The 25,983-nt window shown below is 43.6% G+C and overlaps 1 protein-coding gene across 1 annotated transcript in view; it reads right to left on the bottom strand.

Moving 5' to 3' along the window:
• The window catches only part of RALYL (RALY RNA binding protein like), a 453,791-nt gene that overhangs the window by 227,992 nt on the left and 199,816 nt on the right, over positions 1 to 25,983 (bottom strand). Inside the window, exon 2 of the mRNA XM_061602308.1 lies at positions 9,699 to 9,977. Coding sequence (XP_061458292.1) covers positions 9,699 to 9,954 — 256 coding nt within the window. The 5' untranslated portion in view covers positions 9,955 to 9,977. The remainder of the gene's footprint in view (positions 1 to 9,698; positions 9,978 to 25,983) is intronic.

Genomic DNA, 25,983 nt, shown 5'->3' with positions numbered 1-25,983 from the left:
TGGCTAGCATAACATTCTCATATCCTAATAACAAAAGTGCAGTCCATGCGACGCAGCTGTATAGATATGTTCATCATACTCTGTATGGATGGCCATTTGCAAAATAGTAACTTAAAACACAGGAGACATGTAATTGTGAGGAAAAAAACTGTTATCTGGTCACGTCTACCCATGCAATTCCGCTGAGGGAAATTGTAACACTTTCCAGATTCCCCAGAATTCTGTCTGGATGCACATAGGTGGTAGATTTATTCTTACTGCATGGGCTTTCTATGCAGTTTGCCTTCCGTGAAAAAATATCTCTTGACAAATGGTTAGTATTCATCCTTAATTAATAAGTATTTCTCATGGCAATTGTAATTCGTACTTACTACTCAGAGTGCTTTTAATAAGCACTCAAAGCATTTCACATACATTATTCCTGTATTTATTTATTTGCTTAATTTATATCCCATATTCTCAACACAGATGTATGTTCCCAGGGCAGCTCAGAAAGAAAAAGGACAATTTAAAATGCTACTACTATGAGAACAAGGCATGCAAACTTACTCAGCAAATTAAAGCAACAAACTAAAACAGCAGCAGCCAATTTAAATAGACAGTAAAATCAAAGTGCTGTAAATGAAAAGAATGCTTACGTTGATAGTTATTAAAAGCTGGGGAGTTTAAGAAAATGTGTTTGCCTGATGAATGAATGACAGTAATGAGGTTGCTAGGTTGACCTCCTCTGCAGGGAGACTTTCCAAAAGCAAGGAGTCACCCCAGAAAAGGCTCTCTCTCCAGTTGCCACCGGCAGCACTTCAGCCTCCAATGATTATCTCAGTGGACGGGCAGACTGATGAGGGAAAAAGTGGTCCAACAACTATATAGCAGGGTAGACTAGCATTATTATTATCCTCATACTGCAGATGGGAGCAGGAAGGTAAGAGTGCGTTCACGCTGAAGATGAAGCCTGAATAAGGGCTTTACAATTTGTAGCGCTTGTTTTAAATTTGTTTATTTATTATTTGATTTATATCCCACCCTTCCTCCCAGCAGGAGCCCAGGGCGGCAAACAGAAGCGCTAAAAACACTTTAAAACATCATAAAAACAGACCTTAAAATACATTAAAAGGTTAAAAACATTTTTTTAAAAAAAGCTTGAAAAACATCTTTTTAAAAAGGGTTACAACATTATTAAAAAAAGAGAACCTATTAATAAGCAATTCTAACACATACGCAGACTGGGATAGTTCTCAACTTGAAAGGCTTGTTGGAAGAGGAAAGTCTTCAAAAGGCGCCAAAAAGATAACAGAGATGGCGCCTGCCTAATATTCAAGGGGAGGGAATTCCACAGGGTAGGTGCCGCCACACTAAAGGTCTGTTTCCTATATTGTGCAGAACGAACCTCCTGATAAGATGGTATCTGCAGGAGGCCCTCACCTGCACAGTGCAATGATCGAATGGCTATATAAGGGGTAAGATGGTCTTTCAGGTATCCTTGCCCCAAGCTGTATAGGGCTTTGTACACTAAAACCAGACTCTTGAACTTGGCCCAGTAGCAAATGTGCAGCCAATGCAATTCTTTCAGCAGCAGGGTGACATGTTGGCGATACCCTGCCCCAGTGTGCAGTCTCGCCACCACATTTTGCACCAGCTGCAGCTTCCAGACCAACCTCAAGGGCAACCCCACATAGAGTGCATTACAGTAATCCAGCCTGGAGGTTACCAATGCGTGGACAACAGTGGTCAGGTTATCCCGGTCCAGAAACGGCCACAGCTGTCTTACCAGCTGAAGCTGGTAAAAGGCACTCCTAGCCACGGAGGTCACCTGGGCCTCCAGTGACAAAAATGGATCCAGGAGCACTCCCAGACTACAAGCAAACTGGTCAAATGCGGACTAGATGGAAATACTGTCAGGTGGATTCACAACTGGTTGGAAAACCGTACTCAAAGAGTGGTCGTAGGTGGCTCTGCTTCGGACTGGAAGGAGGTTTCCAGTGGGTGCCACAGGGTTCTGTCCTGGGGCCGATACTCTTCAACATTTTTATCAATGACTTAGATGATGGGGTGGAGGGAATCCTTGTTAAGTTTGCGGATGACACGAAACTGGGAGGGATAGCTAACACAATGGAAGACAGGAATAAAATCCAAAGGGACCTAGATAGACTAGAAAATTGGGCTGAAATTAATAAAATGAAATTCAATAAAGACAAATGCAAGATTCTGCACTTAGGCCACAAAAACAAAATGCACAGGTACAGGATGGGAAATACCCAGCTTAGCAGTAGTGCATGTGAGAAGGACCTTGGAATTGTAGTGGATCGCAGGTTGAACATGACCCAGCAGTGTGATGCTGCGGCAAAAAAGGCAAACGTGGTTTTGGGCTGCATAAACAGAGCTATAGTTTCCAGGTCGAGGGAAGTAATAGTCCCACTATATTCTGCATTAGTCAGGCCTCATCTGGAATACTGTGTTCAGTTCTGGGTGCCTCATTTTAAGAAGGATATAGACAAGTTAGAGCAGGTTCAGAAGAGGTCGACGAGGATGATAGCCGGTATGGAGAACAAGTCTTATGAGGAAAGGTTGAAGGAACTTGGCATGTTCAGTCTGGTGAAGAGAAGGCTGAGGGGTGACATGATTGCACTCTTTAAGTACCTGAAGGGCTGTCACATAGAGGAGGGTACAGATTTGTTCTCTGCTGCCCCAGAGGCTAGGACTAGGTCTAATGGTTTTAAGTTGCAAGAGCGTAGATTCAGACTGGATATTAGAAGGAACTTCTTGACAGTAAGGGCGGTTCGGCAATGGAACCGACTGCCTAGGGAGGTGGTGGGATCCCCTTCACTGGATGTCTTCAAGCAGAGGCTGGACGGCAGTCTGCGGGAGATGCTCTAGCTGTGGATTTCCTGCTGTGAGCAGGGGGTTGGACTCGATGGCCTACAAGGCCCCTTCCAACTCTATGATTCTATGATTCTAACCTGCTCTTTCAGAGGGAGAATGACCCCATCCAAAGCAGGCAACTGACCAATTATCCGAATTCAGGAACCACCAACCCACAATGCCTCTGTTTTGCTAGGATTCAGTTTATTGGCCTTCATCCAGCCCACCACCAAGTCCAGGCAGCGGTCAAGGGCTTGCACGGCCTCTCCTGTTTCAGATGTTATGGAGAAATAGAGCTGGGTATCATCAGCATACTGCTGACACCTCACCCCAAAGCTCCTGATGACTGCTCCCAAGGGCTTCATATTGATGTTAAACAGCATGCTAGACAAGATGGTACCCTGCAGCCCCCACAGCACAACTGCCAAGGGGCTAAAAGACAGTCACCCAATGCTATTCTCTGAGAACGACCCTGGAGATAGGATCAGAACCACTGTAAAACAGTGCCTCCAATACCCATCTTACTAAGTCAGCCCAGAAGGATACCATGGTCAATGGTATCAAAAGCCGCTGAGAGATCAAGTAAGAATAATAGGGTCGCACTCCCCCTGTCCTTCTCCCGATAAAGGTCATCCATCAGGGCAACCAAGGCCGATTTAGTCCCATAACCAGGCCTGAACCCAGACTGGGATAGGTCAAGATAATCTGTTTCATCCAAGAGTACTTGAATTGCTGCAGCACAACCCTCTCAATCACCTTCCCTAAAAAGGGGGTATTTTCAACCGGTCGGTAGTTGTCACAAACCAATGGGTCCAGGGTAGGCTTTTTCAGGAGTGGTTGGATCACCGTCTCTTTCAACGCGGCTGGAACCACTCCCTCCAGCAACGATACATTGACCACACCCTGGACCCACTCGGTCAGACCTCCTCGGGAAACTTTAATAAGCCAAGAAGGGCAAGGGTCGAGAGGACACATTGCTGGCTGCATCATCACAAGTACCTTGTCCATGTCATCAGGCCGCATCAACTGAAACAGTTCCCAAGAAGTTGCAGCAGACGTTGCACTGGACACTTCTTTGGGGACTACAGTAGATGTGGATGGGGCATCAAGACTGCTATGGAGGTGAGCAACTTTACCCTCAAAGTGCCTTGCAAACAATTCACAGTGGGCCTCTGAAGGGTCTAAAAATCCATTTCCTGGAGTTGATGTCAACAGACTCCTGACAATACGGAAAAGCTCCACCGGACGGCTACTTGAGGATGCGATGGAGGCAGAGAAGTGGGCCTTCTTTGCTGCCCTCACTGCCACATAGTAGGCACGATTATGATGTTTTACTCATGCCCGATTAGCTTCACAGCACGTGTTTCACCACTTGCACTCTAGCCATCATCCAGCCTGTTCCATTGCCCTTAGCTCACTGGTGTACCAAGGTGCAAGCTGGGCTCCACAATGCCGGAGAGGGCGCTTGGTGGCAACCGTGTCAAGAGCCCGATGCACCTCTCTGTTCCACAGCGTGATAAGGGCTTCAACAGGGTCACCTGTTCTATCTACTGGGAACTCCCCCAGGGCATTCAGGAATCCTGTAGATTCCATTAGGCTAATCACCTCGCTTCTTCAAAAAAATCTAATTTAACTTTTAGCTTGAGGTTATATCCTATTTATTTTACAGATAAATGATATATAACAGATACATAAACAAGTTGCTACATTGGAATAGACAAATAACAAAAGAGATCTTACTATTTTCTGATATTCACACAATTGGCACCTGGTTGGCCACTGTGAGAACAGGATGCTGGACTAGATGGGCCACTTGCCTGATCCAGCAGGCTCTTCTTATGTTCTTATGTTCTTAGACATTCAGTGAAATTTATGGTTTCTGGGCAGCAAACCAGCATGCTAATGCCTGCAGCATTTCATAATTCCTGGATGAATTTTACAGGTCAGCAGACTGGATAAAGCTTTTTGAACCAAGTTCTCGACAACCACATTTCATTTTACATCATGTTTTTATTTGCTAGCTACTTGATTCCCCACCACCACCCTAATGCAAGATACGAAAATAAAGATGTCAGCAGTTTAGGAATTGTGGAATTTGCACAAATTAGAAAAGGATGACACATATAGGTATACTGAGAAGTAGCATATTTAGCTGGGAGGGAGTTCCACAGATTTGGGCTCACAATACTGAATGCATGGCTCCTGATGGATATGAGCCAGGTCCCCGAGCATGGGGGACCACCAACAGTGATCGGGCAGGGATATAAGGAACCGTGAGATTGTTAAGGTATACTGGACCAAGTTTTTAAGGGCCTTGTAAATTAATACAAGAACCTTGAACTTGGTTTGGTAGCATATGGTGCACGTTTTTGAGCACCAGAGTTATGTGTTGGCAGTAGTCTGTCCCTACCAACAGCCTAGCCTCAGCATTTCGTATCAAGTGGAGCTTTCAGACCAAGCCCAAGAGTAGCCCTACATCCCACATAAAGAGCATTGCAATAATCAAGTCTTCAGGTTACCAGTGCATGAACCACTGTGCCCAGGCTATCTGTGTCCAATAATGACTGTAGTTTGTGCACCTTCCCTAAGAAGGGGGTATTTGTGACTGGGCAGTGGTTGTCTCAAACTAATTGGTCCAGGGTGGGCTTTTTCAGGAGTGGTAGAATCACCGCCTCTTTCAGGGTGGCTGGAGCCACTCCACCCTACAATGATGCATTGACCACACCCTGGATCCACTCAGTCAACCCCCCTCGGCAAGCTTTAATAAGCCAAGGGCAAGGGTTGAGATGACACATTGCTGGCTGCATCGTTGCAAGCATCTTGTCCATGTCATCAGGTCACATCAACTGAAATCGTTCCCAAGAAGTTGCAACAAACGTTGCACTGGATCCCTCACTGGGGACTACAGTAGATGTGGATGAAGCATCAAGATTGCTACGGAGGTGAGGAACTTAACCTCAAAGTGCCTTACAAACAATTCACAGTGGGCCTCCGAAGGGTCTAAAGCTCAATTTCCTGGAGTTGGTGTCAACAGATGCCTGACAATACAGAAAAGCTCCACTGGACGGCTACTTGAGGATCCTATGGTGGCAGAGAAGTGGGCCTTCTTTGCCGCCCCCACTACTGCACATTAGCCACGGTTATGATGTTTTACTGATGCCCGATCAGCCTCACAGCATGTCTTTCACCACTTGAACTCTAGCCATTGTCCAGACTGTTTCATTTCCTTTAGTTCAGTGGTGTAGCAGGGTATAACTGGGCTCCACAATGTAGTTGAAAACAATGCAGATTACTTGAAGCCAACCTGGATTTATCAAGAATAAATCCTGCCAGAGTAATCTTACTTCATTTTTTGATCTGGTAACCTCCCTCGTAGACTGTGGGACTGCTGTGGACATATTGTATCTTGACTTCAGCAAAGCTTTTGACAAATTGCCCCATGATATTCTCATTAGCAAGCTAGCTAAATGTGCGCTGGATGGAACAACTATCAGGTGGATCCTCAGTTGGCTACAGAATCGTGCTAAGAGTGCTTATCAATGGTTCCTTCTCAAACTGGGCGGAAGTAATGAGTGGGGTACCGCAGAGCTCGGTCCTGGGCTCAGTGCTCTTCAATACTTTTATTAATGACTTGGATGAGGAGGTTCAAGTAATGCTTATCATATTTGCAGATGCTACAAAATTGGGAGGGATAGCTAATACCTTGGAAGACAGAAACAAAATTCAACGGGATTCAAAACAAAATTCAACGGGATCTTGATAGGCTGAAAACAATTGGGCTTGTTTTAGCATTGGGCTGAAAACAAGAGAATGGAATTTCAGGGATAAGTGCAAAGTTCTATACTTAGGAAAAAGAAACCAAATACACAGTTATAAGATCGAGGAGACTTGGCTCAACGATACTACATGTGAGAAAGATATCGGAATTGTTGTTGATCACAAGCTGAATATGAGACAACAGTGTGATGTGGCTGCAAAAAAGGCAAATGCTATTTTAGGCTGCATTAACAGAAGTATAGTTACCAACTCGTGTGAAGGATTGGTTCCCCTCTATTCAGCACTGGTTAGGCCTCATCTTGAGTACTGCATTTAGACACTACTACTTTAAGAAGGATGCCCACAAACTGGAACAAGTTCAGAGGAGGGCAATGAGGATGATCAGGGGACTGGAAACAAAACCCTATGAGAACAGACTGAAAGAACTGGGCATATTTAACCTTATTTATTTGTTTGTTTGTTTATTAATTAATCTGTATCCCGCCCTTCCTCCCAACAGGAGCCCAGGGCGGCAAACAAACCTTGAGAAGAGAAGACTGAGGGGAGATATGATAGCACACTTGAAGTACTTGAACGGTTGCCACACAGAGAAGAGCCAGGATCTCTTCTCAGTCGTATCAGAGTGCAGGGCATAGAACAATGGGCTCAACTTACAGGAAGACAGATTTCAATTGAACATCAGGAAAAACAGTGCAGACCTTTCCTGCATAACACACAAAAGGCTGGGGACTGAGGGAAGGGATACAGCGGTGCTTGCATGCACACCCTTGCACCATGCACACTTTGAACATTTCTGTGTTCATGAACACGCCTACTGCCACAGCTTTTCACAACATAAAAGATGACAATATAATGAGATGATGCTCTCCTTTTTAGAGGGAAGAAAGAAGAATACAGGCATGAATTAGAGAGCAGAGTGCACTCATCATCCTGTAACGAATGGTGTGACTCAGACAGATACTTTATGAATCAAGTATCTTACTCACTAAGGGACATTCACATTTTTCGAAACACAAAATACCCTTAAATACTGCCATCCAATAACACAGACTAAAATTCCAGAATAAGCCCACTGCTTCTGTCTGGCATATATGCCCTTAGAAACACATACAATTTGGGTCAGAACACTTCACACAGCAAACTCAGATGGAATATCGCAGAATGGCCTGGGACATTGCAAATTGAGTTCTTACAGCAGTGTTGAAACTTCTGTCCTACTTTTTCAGTGTGGTCACCTATATTCTATTTTTTTCCCTCCTGTGTTTCTATATAAATGTACCACATGAACATTATTATGTTGTGCTATTCTAAATATTATTAGCTTTAGATATCCTTGAAATGTCAGTTAAGCCATGCACCTGTGAACATTTAACTATCTCACATAAATAAAACAACAATGAAAATAAATGTATTAGATTGTCTGGTAATGCAATTAATCCCCTGTGTATATGCGCTCTCTCTCTCTCTCTCTTAATGTACAGAAGAAAACCATCACATCATATTTATATGAACAGGCACTCTGATGTTCGAAGACAGACACTCTTTGCCTGGTCTCATTCACATTTTACTTATTTAAATTTGCATCTTTCTAATCCAGGACAGGAGGCAATAATTTAAAATAACTGGTTCCCAAAATGTTTTTCCCCATGGACCACTTGAAAAATGCTGAGGGTCTTGAGAGACCACTTAATGATTTTTCTACCTGTTGTAGCAATTGTAATGCACTGTGCAAGACACTGCATGATTTTAAATTATATTTTTAGTGTTTCTTTTCCTTCTTATATATTGCATTTTATTGTATTACAATTTGAATTCCATACAAGACAACAAAATACAAGATAAGAAGTAAAAGAAGCCAGAAAAATAAATACAATTAAAAGTCAACAGGAATATTTAATGCAATGTATGTGCTGTCTCTTGTCTTCAACCCCAAATCCAGACATACCACAGAACATGTGAATGAAACTCACAGACCACTAGTGGTCTGCGGACCACAGTTTTGGAACCCCTGACTTAAACACTATTCCTTGCTACTGAAAGAAGTTCAGGATTTAGGATTTGGAAAGAAAATGCCACAGCCGTATGAATTCTTCCCTTGTGGTCTAAATGTGGCATGCAGATAACATTATCAAGAAGGTACCTAAACCGTGCAATCCTATCTATATTTACTATGAATAAGTATGTTTCATTAGGTGCAGTGGGGCTTGTTTACTTCCAGGTAACTGGCATACGATTGCAGCCGGTTAACTAGAGTATATGGCTGCAACTGTATTCCACTGATGTGGAAGCAAGCTCACTGAACAACTCATTTTTAGTAGATGCGCATTATTTATTATTTAACTGCTCATCATTCACCCAAAGGTTCCAGGGCTGATTACATAAAAAGATTTAAAAAATGAAAAATACAGAACCTAATAATAGTAAAAGTAACAGCACACTGATACGGGGGGGGGGGGTTTAGAGTCAACTATAGCATACACTCACCCCACCCCTCCTGGAAAAAGATAAGCTAGAACTCTGTAGGATTGTGCTGTAAGTCAGTAATGGAATAAGGAGCAGAGTTTTTTAAATATGAAGACCCTAACCACCCATATTAAGTGAAAGTAAAACAATAAAATTATATGCATGCATCTATATACACACACATCCCTATTTATGTAAATCTGTGGTCACCAATGTAGTGCTCCTGGGTGCACCTGTGCCCTCAGAGGCCTTCCCAAGCACCTGCAGGTCCCCCCTCCCATTGAAATTAGATTTGAAAGGAGCATTCTATTGTAGCCAATAGACAGATTGCAGTGTATGTCGTGTTTGATTGTAGGGTGTGTGTGTCTGTGTGTGCGTGTGCTGCCCACATTAATGTTCATTAATGGATGCTAAGTGTTCCTAGTTTGTGATTGCTATTTGAATGAGGAACAGACCTGAATAAAGCAAAACAGTAAATATGCCAGTTAGGTTCATTCAAATGGATGGAATCCCATGTACATAGAGTTGGAAAAATAATTAATCAAGGAACAGAAAACGTGAAAATGAAGGAATACATGAGATGACATGTAGAAACTCACCAAGAGGTTGTCCTGCAATGATCCTGGCATTCTCTCCTGCCACAGCTGCCCTCGCATGCCTCTCGCTCATATACTGTACAAATGCATAACCTTTGTGCACCGAGCAGCCAACTATTTTTCCATACTTTGCAAAGATCGCCTCTATGTCACCTTTATTGACAATGGCTGTATTGAGATTGCCAATGAAGACTCTGGAGTTGATGGATTTGGGGTCATTCTTATTGGTGACATTACTGGTCTGTGTTTTGCCGGTCATGGTTGGCTTGCTTGACTTCAGCCCTTAAAACAAGATGACAAAGGTTTATGTTTAGTTGTATGTATTCATCTCTGGTTAGGTATATAATTTAATAATAATAACTACAAATTGAATCTAAATATAAAATCTGGAGAAGTATATAGTTAATGACTGACCATTAGAAAGGTGCAATGAACATTAAAAGAAAACCAATTTTAAATCTTGTTTTTATGAATTTAAAATAGACTCATAAATCAGGCCCTCTAAACTTGAGCACTTTGCCAATATTCACTGATTTCAGCTTGAAAGTTTAGTCAGTAGCTTATTAAATAACCATCTATCCATCATGCAACATGAGAGACTAAAACGCTATTGTGTGTCAATGAAATGAACGTTCAAGGCCAGTTGAGGAGCAGATCTTCAAAATGATGAAAAGCTTGCCAGCCTTTATCTGGCTCCTGTCAATCAGTGCACATTATCTTTTCCAGCATATTAAATAGATCACGGCAAGAAGTCCAGAGCAGGTTATATACAACTGCTCAGTGCAATAAATATATCCCCGTTAGGAACTAGCAATTTCTTCTTTTCAGAATAGTTCAGAAGGGTAAACCTTTTTTTTGTATTAGTAGTAAAAACAGAACAAAGGGCTAATTCTCATCCAATAACACAGTAGGATCTTGTTTGTACATTAAGGCTGCCTCACTGATTGTGTGGTTAGATCCTGGAAAGGGCATAGTTTAAATTATTTGTGTAGCTACATTTAAATTGCTAAGATCCAGTAGTTATACTCAATAACTGGATCTGATGTTGATGCTATTGTTTCTTATAAAACTATCCAAGACATCACATACTGTACTGCAATCAATAAATTAATTACTGTTTCAAAAGCTACTGTCCTAAGGTTCCTGAACATGTCCTACCATTTTGAAACTACTTTTCAGCACTTAACAGCTCATAAACATTTTTAGCAGGCTGCACCTCTTTCATGTTTGTGATTTTCATAATGTGTGTGTGTTATGTGCTTTCAAGTGGATTACAACTTATGGCAACCCTATGAATCCGTGGCCTCCAGTAGCATCTGTTGTAAGCCACCCTGTTCAGATGATGAAAGTTCAGGTTTGTGGCTTCCTTTATGGAATCAATCCATCTCTTGTTTGGTCTTCCTCTTTTTCTACTCCCTTCTGTTTTCCCCAGCATTATTGTCTTTTCTAGTGAATCATGTCTTCTCATGATGTGTCCAAAGTATGATAACCTCAGTTTCATCATTTTAGCTTCTAATGATAGTTCTGGCTTAATTTATTCTAACACCCAATTATTGGTCTTTTTCGTGATTCATGGTATGTGTAAAACTCTCCTCCAACACCACATTTCAAAGGAGTTGATTTTTCTCTTATCCACTTTTTAAACTGTCCAACTTTCACATCCATACATAGAGATCAGGAATATCATGGTCTGAATGACCCTGACTTTGGTGTTCAGTGATACATCTTTTCATTTGAGGATCTTTTCTAGTTCTCTCATAGCTGCCCTCCACAGTCCTAGCCTTCTTCTGATTTCTTGACTATGGTCTCCATTTTGGTTAATGACTGCACCAAGGTATTGATTACCCTTGATAAGTTCAATGTCCTCATTATCAACTTTGAAGTTACATAAATCTTCTGTTATTACTTTAGTCTTTTTGATGTTCAGCTGTAGTCCTGCTTTTGTGCTTTCCTTTTTAACTTTTATCAGCATTCATTTCAGATCATTATTGCTTTCTGCTAGTAAATTTTCATAGCAATTGCACACAAAACACTTGGGCAAATTAAGTGATTTCCTTTTTTAGCCACCCTAAAACTGTAACAGCTGCCCTTGTACGAAAACCACTGTAGTTGTCCTTCAGAAATTTGGCAGGATTCATCTTTTAGAAAGGGCAGTTTTGCCTGCAAATTTCATCCAGTTCAGCTCCCAAATCAAAACATCACCGATGTTTCCTTTAAAAAAATGCCCCTGGAGCTATTAATCTGTAATTTGGAAGGCTTTTTCCACACTGGAGGGGCTATTAAGCCTGAAAAATTCAGCCACTTCTGTAGATTAAATAATTTGTTAAAATTGTAACAAAAAGTTTTAATTTTCATTCTGTGTTTTCTATTAAGACCCCCTACATATAGTACAATCCTATATACGTTTACTCAGAAGTCAGCCCCATAGTTTTCAATGGGGCTTTTTCCTAGATAAATATAGACTGCAGTCTTTCAAGTGTGTTATACAAATCCAAATACATGTTATTTTCCTTGCAAGTATGACCCCTGTCTTTTAACTAGAGGCCAACAGTGTATCTTCAAGCAAGTCATGTGGCTTCTGTATTGGACAGCTAACTGGGTAGCAAGCTGCCACAACCACATTTATTTCCTAATACTGAAACATGGCTTTGGTAAGGAAGAGGCCATTTATATAGCAAGTACATAACATTTCTTACAGGGTACAGTTAAGAATTATGTTACTGCTTTGTTCTGCTTCATTGTGGTCATATTTTAGATCCTATCACTATCACTACTCAACTGAGGTTTAAATCTGAGATGCTACTCTACTCGTTCATTTCTCAAGTGGAAAAATGAACAAGTGGTGAAAACTTAAAGGATTCATTTTAAGTATTCACTCTTTGGCCAACTTCACACTAGTAGCATGTCACACAAGTAACATACCAAGTAGCACAGAACTCTCTTGAAACTGAATCACCTGGCGAATGCTTCACAGAGAAAGCTGTTGATAGTATCAACCCATGTAATGGGGTGGTCACATGGAGACACCTTCCTGACACTGGGATTGCTGCATCTTACCTGGATGAGGCTATGGTGATGGTGATGTTGGGATTGTAGGGGTGAACTGGCAGAGCCTATTTAGTGCTCCTGCCAGTGTGACCACACAGTCTCAACCTCTCCACCAACCTGCCCCATTCCAACTCTTTCCAGGTAAGCTGAAGAGATAACTGGTGTCCAGAGGGTGTCTCTACCCACCACATGGGCTACTTCTGGCTGCTAATATGCAGCAGGTGCCACAACACAGTTCTCTGCATACAGCGGCAAGCAGGCAGCCATAAAGTTTTGAGGTACCGTTGTGAAAACCATCTGCTGCTTATTTCTTTCTTTTAGCACATTTCTATTTCATCTTTCATCAGGCATACATGGGCTTCCCACATAGTCTTCCATCAAGATACTGAGCAGATTCAGACCTTCTCAGCTTGAGGTGGTGGCAGATCCATGTGGCAAGCCAATTTATGCAACTGGCTTTCAGAACGGACCAGCTACCACATCGATTCTGGTTCAAGTAACCTTCATGATGCTTAATGTTTATGTAAAGAGTCCAGGGCCAAACAGATGTGACATGAAGATCTGTGATCAGATCTTTTGACTTTAAAAACAAACAACAAAAATGTAAAGGCAGAAACAGGTAATTAGCCCTGCTTTTTGGGGCTGGGGGATTTCCTCCCTAGTGGGGCTAACTGCACCTTCAGCCAGGAGATTTCAATTGGGAAAGTGAAAGAGAAGTGCTGCCTCCTCAATCACATGTCCAACTCAGTGGCTGCTTTTAGGTTACAAGGAACATGAGAGAGCCGATTGTAAACTTTCCTTATCATGGAGCCTTTAGTCTTAAAGAATCTACCTTACTAGGCAAGGTTAAAGAACTGTTGGGAAAGTGGTCAGAAAGTGCCTTTTTATGAATCAGCATCAAAAGACAATGTGCTGAGCCGCCTGCAACACAGCAGCTTCACGTAAAATGGAACCGTTTCTTTTTATCAGGCAGTAGCTCTCCAGGATTTCATGCAAGAGCCTTTCGCATCACCTGCAGTCTGATTTTTTAAATTGGAGATATCAGGAATTGAACCTGGATCTTCTGCATGCAAAGCATATACTGCACTCCTGGGCTATTGGCTCAGAAATAGCATATGCAGACTAGCGATGGGATCCAGTGCCATTTTGAAAACATTCTATTGATGTAACAGGGGCTATTGATTTGAGTTCATTTTTTGTCTGCTTTCTGCTGCTTTTACCGGTAGGATTTTTTGTCCCCAAAATATTGATATCCATATCGATATTTTGAAAGGAAATATTGATAAATGAAAGAAAATATAGATAAAGGAAAATGGCTTCATCTCCTTCTCTTCCTCTGTGACTGAGGCCAGGCAGCAAGCAGAGACTAGCTGTTTTCCTTCTGGAAAGGAAAGGAGGAAAGCAGGTTTCAGTGCTCCACCATCCCACAACTCCTCTCAGCAAGCCTAGAGTCTCAAGGCTTTCTTTTTAATCATTTAATCTGCAGGAGGAAGGGGACCATCGCTGTCCAGGGAAGGAGAGCCGTTGCTGCTGCTGTCTGACAGCCAGCCTGCCTGCCTGCTGGTGCTGCTGGGCTACCACCACCACCACCCTTTCCCAGTTGGACTTCTGCTCAGCAGGTGTCACGCCTTGCAGGACCAGGCCCCAGGTACTCAGCCAGCTGTGGCTGATTTTTTCCACCTGTCCCTTCTCTGGAGGGGATACATAAGCTGGCTGGCTGCGGTGCCTCCTGCTTTGTCTGCCTTTTTGTGGGTCTTGAGTCATGTGCCTGGGAGAGAGGACTCAGAGCCAAGTGGGAAGACCTGAGGGGGCCCCTATTAGTGTAGTGATGGGTCAAGGGAGATATGGCGTTGTGAGGAGGACTTGTCAGGTAAGGGGAACGCGGCCCAGACACTTAATGACTGTGCCTTGTTCCGGTCCTCCCCACACCCGCAGGTTTGTTTGTTGCCCTATCAGCCAGCTCTCAGGCCTCCGGATGCTGCTCCTAAATGCCAGATCGGTGCGTAATAAGATCTCCCTCATTCACAATTTAATAGTGGATGAGGCAGCTGATCTGGCATGTATAACCAAGACCTGGGTGGGTGAGCAGGGGGGAGTCAGCCTCTCCCAGCTATGCCCACCAGGGTACCTGGTTCAGCATCAGGGCTGGGGAGGGGGGTTTACTGTGGTCTGTAGGAGCTCCATCTTCCTCTGCAAGCACCCTGTCCACGTGACTACTGGTCTGGAGTGTTTGCACCTTATGTTGGGTCAGCGGGACAGACTGAGGATTCTGTTGGTGTACTGCCCACCCCGCTGCCCAACAGACTCCCTAGCTGAGCTGATGGAGGTGGTCTCGGGTGTACTGTTGAGATCCCCCAGACTGTTGGTTCTGGGGGATGTCAGCATCCATGCTGAGGCCACCTTATCTAGGGCGGCTCAGGATTTCATGGTCTCCATGACGACCATGGGACTGTCCCAATATCCCATTGGCCCAACACATGTAGCAGCGCATACTCTAGATTTGGTTTTGCAACTGGACATGGAGTTGGTGATCTGAATGTGGGGGGCCTTGCATCAGTCCCTCTGTCATGGACAGATCACTGCTTGCTGAAGTTTAGACTTACAGCGGCTTTTCCCCTCTGCAATGGTGGGGGACCTAATAAGTTGGTCCGCCCCCAGAGACTAATGGATCCGGATGGTTTCCAAAGGGCTCTGGGGAGTTTTCCGGCTGATAGGGCTGGGGCTCCCATCAAAACCCCGTCGAACTGTGGAATACAGAAATGACCCGGGAGGTTGACATGATTGCTCCTGAGCGCCCTCTCCTGTGTAGAGCTCGTACGGCTCCATTGTATACCCCAGAGCTGAGAGCGATGAAACAATATAGGAGACAGCTTGAGTGCAGATGGCGCTGAACTCCTAGTGGATGCAATTATACACTGGTAAGTGCCTATGGTAAGCTGTATTTAGGGGCAATGAGGGCAGCAAAAAAACAACATTTTGCTGCCACTATCAAATCATCAATCTGCCGCCCAGTGGAGCTCTTCAGAATTGTCCGGGGGCTATTACACTCTGGCCCCAGGGACATGGAGAACCATCTGAGGCCTGCTGTAATGAATTTGCTAGGCACTTCCAGGATAAAATCTTTAGCATCCGCCAGGACTTAGACTCCAGTGTTATAGCAGGTGAATCAAGCGAGGTATCCAGAGCACAGCCTTGTCCCGATTTCTTGGATGAGTTTCAGTTGGTACAGCTTGAGGACGTTGACAAGGTACTTGGACAGGTTCGTACAACCACTTCTGTGCTGGATTCTTGCCCTTCTTGACTAATAAAAGCTAGCAAGGATGGAACAGCCGGCTGGGCCAGGGAAGTGATTAATGTCTACCTGCGAGAGGGGGTGGTCCCCGGCTGCCTGAAAGAGGCAGTAGTGAAACCACTCCTGAAGAGACCCTCCTTGGACCCAGAAAACCTTAATAACTATAGGCCGGTAGCAAATGTTCCATTCCTGGGCAAGGTCCTTGAACGAGTGGTTGCGGGCCAGCTCCAGACACTCTTGGATGAGACCGATTTTCTGGATCCATTTCAGTCGGGTTTCAGGCCTGGTTTTGGCACAGAAACAGCCTTGGTCGCCCTGTATGATGACCTTTGTCGGGAGAGAGACAGGGGGAGTGTGATTCTGTTGATTCTTCTTGATCTCTCAGCAGCTTTCGATACCATCGACCATGGTATCCTTCTGAGGAGACTGGCTGAGTTGGGAGTGGGAGGTACTGCATGGCGGTGGTTCCGCTCCTACTTGGCAGGTCACCTCCAGAAGGTGGTGCTTGGGGAACATTGCTCGGCACCCTGGACTCTCCAGTATGGGGTTCTGCAGGGGTCAGTTCTGTCCCCCATGCTGTTCAACATCTACATGAAACCGTTGGGTGCAGTCATCCGGAGCTTTGGAGTGTGTTGCCATCAGTATGCTGATGACACGTAGCTCTATTTCTCCTTTTCATCTTCTTCAGGTGAGGCTGTCAATGTGCTGAACCGGTGCCTGGATGCGACAATGGACTGGATGAGGGCTAATCAACTGAGGCTCAATCCAGACAAGACTGAGATACTGCTAGTGGGTGGTTCTTCTGACCGGATGGTGGATGTCCAACCTGTCCTGGATGGGGTTGCACTCCCCTTGAAGGAGCAGGTTCGTAGCTTGGGGGTTGTCCTAGAACCATCTCTGTCACTTGAGGCTCAGGTAGCCTCGGTGGCACGGAGTGCCTTCTACCAACTTCGGTTGGTGGCCCAGCTGCGCCCCTATCTGGACAGGGATAACCTGGCTTCAGTTGTCCATGCTCTGGTAACCTCCAAGTTAGATTACTGCAATGGACTCTCCGTGGGGCTGCCTTTGAAGACGGTTTGGAAACTGCAGCTTGTGCAAAATGCAGCAGCGAGATTGGTAACAGGGACCATACAGTCCGAACATATAAAACCAATTCTGGCCCGCTTGCATTGGCTGCCTGTATGTTTCCGAGCTCCATTCAAGCTGCTGGTTTTAACCTATAAAGCCTTACACGGCTTGGGACCACAATATCTGATGGAACGCCTCTCCAGATACGAACCCACCCATACACTACACTCAACATCCAAGGCCCTCCTCCGGATGCCTACTTGGAGGGAAGCTCGGAGGGTGGCAACAAGGGAGAGGGCCTTCTCAGTGTTGGCCCCCAAATTATGGAATGATCTCCCTGACGAGGTGCACCTGGGACCATCACTTATCTTTTTGGCGCCAGATCAAGATTTTCCTCTTCTCCCAGGCATTTTAGCATGTGTTTTTAAAATTGTTTTAATTTTTTTAAATTGTGTTTTAAATTGTTTTTAAAAGATGTGTTTTAAATTTGTATATTTGTTTTTAATGTTTTTAGTTGCTGTAAACTGCCCAGACAGCTTCGGCTATGGGGCGTTATACAAATACAATAAATAAATAAATAAATAAATAAATAAATAAATAATGCTACAGAGGTTAGACGGCAAGGCTGGAGAGTCTTGCCCATGTTAAGGACTCTCTACAAACTCTCTAGGGCTAAGCTTTCCTTTTAATGTCTGTTATAGGCTTGGCTTGCTTCCTCCTGCTTGGAGCTTCAATTATTTGAGTGGAGGGGGAGTGGCGCAGAGAGAAAGAGAGAGAGAAACCTGTACTGCTGTGGAGTGAGTAAAATCAATAAAATAACAATATATTCAAGGTAATATTTTGGGGGGGAATCCAATGCTGGGGGAAAGCAGCTGAAGTTTGGAGCAAACAGGATCACTCTGCAAAAAATCTGGTGCTAAATCCAAATTCAGTTGAATTGTCACTCATCACAAATGCAGAGACTGAGTACCATGGCAGGTGTGTGGCAGAGCTGGTGTGAGTTGACTAGGAACAATGTACCTACATACTACTTTGAGGCATCTCAGTTAATCATTATCTTGGCTATAACAGATATTATTATTATTATTATTATTATTATATGAATCAACATTTGTGTAGTACATTTATGAGCGGGATATTCTCTACATCAAATTAAGGAAAACGTGCTTGATAGAAGCTGGAAGTAATAGCACATCAACTACCAAGTGCACCTTTCCCTGGTTCTGCTTGTGCTTCTTACTGCTATACTTTGTTCTTGTTTAGAAAACAATCCTGATTTGGGTGACCCTTTGTATGTGGGAGTTAACACTATCTTTTCTTACAGGGGAAGGGTGATGTGTTTGCCATGAGCAGAGTGATTTACACCATACCACTGTTCAGCCTCAACACAGAAGTTTGCAATAGTGTTTAAAACAGCAACTTTTGGTCAAGATAAAGGAGTCACAGAATCTGTATCTTCCAATACTTCACATGAAAATAAGGACTCTCTTGCAGACTTGTAACACCTCTATTCTCATTCCAAAGATCTCTGAGCACCTACCTACACACCCACTCCTACACACTCATGTACACTGCTGCAGCCTCTTGTCCAACTTCTGTACTCTTTTGCACTGCATTTCATTTACACTGTATTAATTTACTCCTCAAGAGTCTGTTCTGCAGTAGGTTCTGAAGCAGGTGCTTTAATACAAAGGCCAAAACAGTTTCTTTTGTACGACTTGTTAATAGAAGCTTAATCTCATGATAAGTCTGGCTGAACTTTATGCTACAACTCAACACATTCATAGCCCCATGTGCCATGCAATCCTATGCATATTTACTCAGATGTAATTATACAGCTGGAAGAGTGGCTGTATACTATAGGCAGCATGGATTTCTCACATTCTGCCATGTTAAATTGAAAATACCTCTCATGCCATTGTGATGCTTCCCATATGCTCATTTCAAAACAAAACCGTACAAATGTTATAGTCCTGAATTCAGAAATACTTGCTTAACAGCCATCTAGGTTTTTATGGCAATACTGAAAACACTCACAGAGAATCTAGAGTTCAAAGTGTAAAAAAGACAAAAAAATCCAGACCCCTGTTGAACTTTTTTCTGTCAGTGGTCTCATAATTTGTTGAAATTAATTAAAAATCAGTCATGTTCACAGAGTACCTTTAATCCTATCACAGACTTTGCCCCATACTCTAACATTCATCTTCTGCAGTTTAAATGTTTAAAAAAATGCATGGCTGATTTTTAATTAATTTAAGAAATTTAACATTGGAGAAAAGCCAAACTAACAGTTGCTTGGCTTGGCTAATCAGCCCCCCCCCAACATTTATTCCACTTTAGTCATGGAAGCCAAAGAATCCTGGAAAGTGTAGTTTGTGAAGGGTGCAGAGTTGTTAGGAGACTCCTCTTCCCCTGACAGAGCTCCAGTGGCCAGATTGATTTAACAGTCAGCTCCTCTTCCCAGAGACTTCTGGGGACTGTAGCTCTGTGAGAATAGGAATCAGAGCTTGGAAAAGTTACTTTTTTGAACTACAACTCCAATCAGCCCTACGCAACATGGCCACTGGATTAGGCTGATGGGAGCTGTAGTTCAAAAAAGTAACTTTTCCAAGCTCTGGGAATCTCCTAGCAACTCTCAGCCCCTTCACAGCCTACACTTCCCAGGGGGAGGCCACGACTGTTTAAAATGGAATAAATGTCTGGTGTGGGTATGGAAGTGTTCAGGGACAGCTTTGGTTTAAATTTGGGAGGGAGACTACATGTGTCTGCTGTAGAATAAAAAGGTGAGGGAAACCAGAAAAATGACACTGTTAACAGTGTACTCCTTTCGGAAAGGGGCTTCTCCTCTGCCCAGGGCCCACCCACTCAACCTCACCCTCTCCCTCTCCTCCCCATCTCCTTTCCTCTCTACCCCTCTCCTTTCCTCCCTCCAACCCTCCCCCAGGTCAATTTCACCTATCCTAAGCATGGTTGCACAGGAATAAATCCCACTGAACTCAATAAGCATGCAAATGATCAAACCTTACCTACCCTCCCTCCCTCCTCCCTATCCCCTCCCTTCTGCCTCTCCCCTCCTCCTTCCTTCCCTCTCCCCTTCCAGTCTCCTTCCTCCTCCCCTCCCCCTTCCTCCTCCTCCTTCTCCTCCCGTGGTCAGGTTCACCTAACCTGAGATGATTACATGGGAGTAAATTCCATTGAACTCAATAAGCATGCAAATGATCAGACCTGCCTTGCCCCTCCCTCTCCTCCTCCCTTCTTCCTCCCCTCCCCCTCCCTCCCTGTTGTCAGTTTCACCTATCCTAAGTATGATTGCAGGGGAATAAATCCCACTGAACTCAATAAGCATGCAAATGATCAGTTGATTCTCAGCAAACTTGCACAGGATCCCATTTCTTACCCCCAGATTAAAAAGCAGAGAAATTCACTAATAGGCAAAAAAAATCCTTGCAATTTAAGAATATGTATAGCCAGCAGATATTTCTATCAAACTTTAAAAAGCAGGGAAATTGGGCAACTATAGTGAATGCACCAGGGGAGCAGGAGACCTGACCTCCTCTCTGAGATATTGTACTGCTCTACAAATTTGTCAAAATGCAAACACAATGTGGATTGGTCTTTCACAGTCCAATCCACTTCCTGTGTAGCTTGGAAGAATTTGGTAACGTACCTCTGAGCATATGGTGAGTGGTGGCAACACCACCACTGTATTTAGTGTTATGTGTCTGGATAGATAGTTAAAAAGGTAATCTGGGAGTGAAAGGAAGAAAACACATATATACATACTCTTGTAGAATTGTAAAAAGTTATCCCAAAATCCAGGACTGGCACCAAAGGATGGCCAGGTTGCGTCCTGGCCAAGGGTCCCTGTGGCCCAGAGGGGGCCCTCCTTAGGCTGTGTTGGTCACGCTCCCCTTCTGGGATCCTTGGCAGGGTCGACTCCTGACCCTGCCGCAGATTGCAGAAACAGAGCTCACAGCCCCCCCACAGACCCACAGTGCCTGCCCGTTCCACCTACCTCTCCCTTTCTGTGAATGTTCTGCTTGCTGCGCGTGCAGCTGCCATCACCCAAAATGGCAGCAGAGGCTTCTCTGAGGGGCTGATGCCCCTACCACCATCTTGATTGATGGCAGGCATGTGTGCGCACGCAGCGTAGCACGCATGCGTGCCATCAACGAAGATGGCAGCAGGGGTATCAGCCCCTTAGAGAAGCCTCCACCACCATCTTGGTTGATGGCAACAACCTGTGTGCCCAGCTTGCAGGGCATTCACAGAAAGGGAGAAGAGGCAGTTGGAGAGGTCCGGCATAGTCTGTAGGGGGGGATGGGAGCAGGGGACCCGGGGCAGGCTGGTACCGAAGGGTCCAGTCACACCTGGTGCTGGCCCTGCCGAAATCTCCCCCAAAGGCAGGGGACAATGAAGAAACAGGGACAAGTACCAGGTAATAGGGACAGTTGGATTATATGGACAGCCTGCTTTCCATGAGAAGGAAGAAATGGCAGGTGGTGGGAACAAGAAGAAAATGGCTACCAGTGTGTGTGGCTCCTCTTATTTTAGGAGTAGCCTGGATCCAGAGAACTGTATGTATTTGGAATCCAAGCATACTTTCCCACAGCTACAGTGCTGCAAGTGGAATGGGATGCAGGCTTTTCAGGCAGATGTTACTGAGTCCAGTCTGAACAAGCTTTTTCTTTCCCACTTCAGGCACTGCAAGACTATGATTTCATACTGTGAGATTAATGTGCAATGAACAGGCAGTGGCGTCGGTGTGAATAAGTCAAGAAAAGCTAGAGTCCTATAGCCAAAAGGTTGTATTCAACTAAGTCCTACAGAGCAGATCCACTGATGTTAATAAACCTAAGTTAGACATGTCCAGACTTCAGTGTGTCTACTCTGAGTAGCACTAGCATTGATTACCACCCACCTAAAGATTAGACTTGTTATTTCAAATTGGCACATGAAATTTAATTTCTCTTGCTTGGACATATTCTGGCCATGTGCACCTCTGCTCCTTCTCTCATTGTCTCCCTACCCTTTTCTCTATCAGTCTCTTCTCTCAGCCTTCTTCTATTCCCCTAATTCCTCTGAAACATCCAAACCTCCCTTCTAAGGGCCCTCCCTTCCACTTTTTCTGGAATCACGCTTCTTCCGTTAATCATTCTCCACACCTGCGCTGCTGGATCAGACCAAAGACCTAACTAGTCCAGCATTTTTTTCACACAGTGACCAACTAAATGCATATGGGAAGCTCACAAGCAGGACGTGAGCACAACAGCCCTCTCCTGCTTATGATCCCTAGCAATTTGTATTCAGAGGCACGCAGCCTCTGATATTGGAGGTAATATACAGACATCATGACTATCAGCCATTTCTAGTAGACCGTTCTGCCTTGTACCTTAGGAATCAGAGCATCTCAGCCAATAACAGCTAACGATCCTTGCCTGTTCCTATGCTTAGCCAAATACTCCTTCAGTGCCACCACCACTAAATTCTGTAGCATATTACAATACGCTACAGCATAACAGTAAGGAATATCTAAACCTACATATGAGATAATGAATATACAAATATCAAGATGTCTGAAAATTAGCAATGAGGATCAGAGATGTGGTCATCCAGGGTCTCGGGGTGTCTTAGACCCCTTATCTTTTGGGGAGCAGGGTCCCAGCCAGGTTCCTATGACTCCAGAGTCCTTCGAGCCAATCAGCGTAAAAGGAGAGTGTGTTAGCCACTGAGAAATATGTTCTAACATGCTTCCTTGTCCTTTCCTGCTGACTGGAGCCAATCAGAGTGAAAGTAGGTGAGTAAGTCACTGAGAAGACTCTTCTCAGTAGCTAATACAGTCCCTAGTCATACTGATTGGCTCCTCAGCATGTGGGGTGTGTGGGGAAAGGACTGAGGAGTGTAGAGGTGATAGTGGATAGTAAGTAAGCAAGTGAGGGGGTGTGGCATGACTATCATGAAGGGACCCTGCACTTCTGAATTTGCCACTACCCTACTGGTGAGGATGTCTGCTGAATTTCTGCTGGAAGTGTATTCCCACAGCGTGCCAATGTAGTGCTCTTTGCTTGCTGGGATTCTTGTGATGACTTTAATCTGATCCATAAAGTGCTTAAATTCTTACACAAGAGTGAATGCATGCTTCTGTCCACAACATGGACTGAGATGAGAGCACAAGTTGAAAAACTAAGCATAGACGGAAGTGGATTCAAATGGCCATAACTTTTGTTCATTATAGTTGAGAGTTTGGTGGGGTACAGAGTATGGATCAAGACATATGATTGATGCCATGACCCAGCCCATGTGCTGGAAAGAACTTAGATGGAAACAGCAGGAATCGCAGGCCCACTTAAGGTGTGGACTAATTCCCCATGTGCCACTATTTATTTATTTATTTATTATTTGATTTATATTCTACCCTTCCTCCCAGCAGGAGCCCAAGGTGGCAAACAAAAGCACTAAAAACACTTTAGAACACCATAAAAACAGACTTTAAAATAAATTAAAACAAAACAACTTTAAAAACATTCTTTAAAAAAGCTTTGAAGACATCTTAAAAAAAAAGGTTAAAAAACATTGTTTTTTTAAAAAAAAAGATTTAAAAACATATTAAAAAGCAATTCCAACACAGAAGCAGACTGGGATAAGGTCTCAGCTTAAAAGGCTTGTTGAAAGAGGAAGCATTACTGCAACCTGAGTGTGTGGCAGGCATGCCAGCCCCTAAGCTTTGCTAGGCCATGATGTCCCTTAAGGCAAGATGGGAAACATGTGACCATCCAGGTGCTGTTGAATTGCAACTCCCGGCCAGCATAGCTAATGATCAGGGATTATAAGAGTTGTAGCCCAGCAACCCTCCTCTAGGATGCTCACCTTAACGCGGTGAGAGGGTTTGAGAGTGTTGAAGAAGCTGAGAGCAATGCCATCTGGAGTCTAGACCAAGAGGCTAGACTCCTAGCAGGGGTACCCATGGCGAAATGGTCAAAGCTGAGACAGCAGACTAAGATGCATCCAAACTCAGAGGAAGGCAATGGTAATATGGTACTATCTCTTACCACGAAAACCCTATGAACAGAGTATCCAAAATGCAACACGAGATAGTGCTGGAAGATGAGACCCCCAGGTCAGAAGGCATTCACCAAGCTACTGGGGAAGAACAAAGGACAAGTACGAGTAGCGCTGTGACTAATGACGCAGCTGGGTCAAAGCCGAAAGGAAGCCCAGAGGCTGGTGCGCACAGATGCAAAAGGAGAGTCTGGAGTTGTGTGATGCACACAATAGGAATATGGAATGTGAGAAGCATGAACCAGGGAAAGTTAGAAATTGTCAAGCAAGAAATGGAACGTATCAACATTACAATACTTGGCGTGAGTGAATTAAAATGGACAGGAATGGGACATTTTCAATCAGGCAACTACAAAATATTTTATGCAGGAAATGAGAAATTAAGAAGAAATGGGGTTGCTTTAATAGTGAGAAGTGATGTAGCAAAAGCAATTAGGAGCTACAATGCAAGGTCTGAGCGAGTTATATCTATGAGATTTAACGGAAAACCTATTAACGTAACCATCATCCAAGCCTATGCTCCAGCGACAAATGCAGAAGAGGAGGAATTGGAGATTCTACGCAGAAGTATAGGAAGAAATTAAGCACACACCAAAACAAGATATGCTGATAATCATGGGGGACTGGAATGCAAAAGTAAGGAACAGAGAAGAACTAGGAATTGTGGGGAAATGGGGCTTAGGAGATAGAAATGAAGCAGGAGAAAGACTTACTGAATTCTGTGAAGCCAATCATTTGTTTCTTGCAAACACATTTTTTGAGCAACCAAAAAGATGACTGTACATGTGGACATCACCAAATGGTCAATATAGGAATCAAATCGATCATATAATAGGTAGCAGAAGATGGGGAAATTCCATACTTTCTGCAAAAACAAGACCAGGAGCAGACTGCAGTACAGATGAACAGGTAATATCGAAAATCAGAGTAAAGCTAAAGAAGAGCAACAAAGATATAATGCCAAAATACAATTTAAATAACAATTAAATTGAAATACAATTGAAATAAATATCAAATAAGGAACAGATTTGAGGCTTTAAACTTAGTTGGTAGAGAACCAGAAGACCAATGGATTAAAATCAGAGACATTATCAGGGAAGAATGCAAGAAGACAATTCCTCTATTAAGAGGAGAGAAAGACTTCAATGCATGATTGACAAAACTCTTAAAATGGTTAAAGAGAGAAGGAAAGCAAAAGCAAAATGAGACAGAAACACAGTTAGAAATGCAATAATGCAGCGACTTGAATGTAGGGACAAACAGAACTATTACAATAGTTTTTGTATAGAAATAGAAGAGGACAACAAAAAAGGTAGAACAAGAGCCCTGTTCCAAAAGATTAGAGAAATGAAAGAGAAATTTAAACCAAGAGTAGGGATGTTGAGTAATCAACAGGGAAACACAGTGACTGACCGAGATGAAATAAAAGGAAGATGGAAGCAATACACTGAAGAACTCTATAAAAGGGATGCAAGGATGACACATTCATTCATGGAGGAACCGTATGAAGAAGAACCAGACTTTTTAGAATGTGAGCTGCACTTAAAATATTTGCAAGAAACAGATCACCAGGAAGGGATGGCATACCAATTGAGCTGCTATAAGTTACTGAAATGTGCTGTGGCACCCCCATTTCTTTTAAAGCATTCCATAGTTTTTCATTATCTATACAGTCAAAGGCTTTGCTGTAATCTATAAAGCACAGGGTGATTTCCTTCTGAAATTCCTTAGTCCGTTCCATTATCCAACATATGTTTGCGATATGTTCTCTGGTGCCTCTTCCCTTTCTAAATCCAGCTTGGGCATCTGGCATTTCTCGTT

Source organism: Rhineura floridana, chromosome 1 (assembly GCF_030035675.1).
Source record: "Rhineura floridana isolate rRhiFlo1 chromosome 1, rRhiFlo1.hap2, whole genome shotgun sequence".
NCBI lineage: Eukaryota > Metazoa > Chordata > Lepidosauria > Squamata > Rhineuridae > Rhineura > Rhineura floridana.
This window is presented reverse-complemented; position numbering and strand designations above follow the sequence as displayed.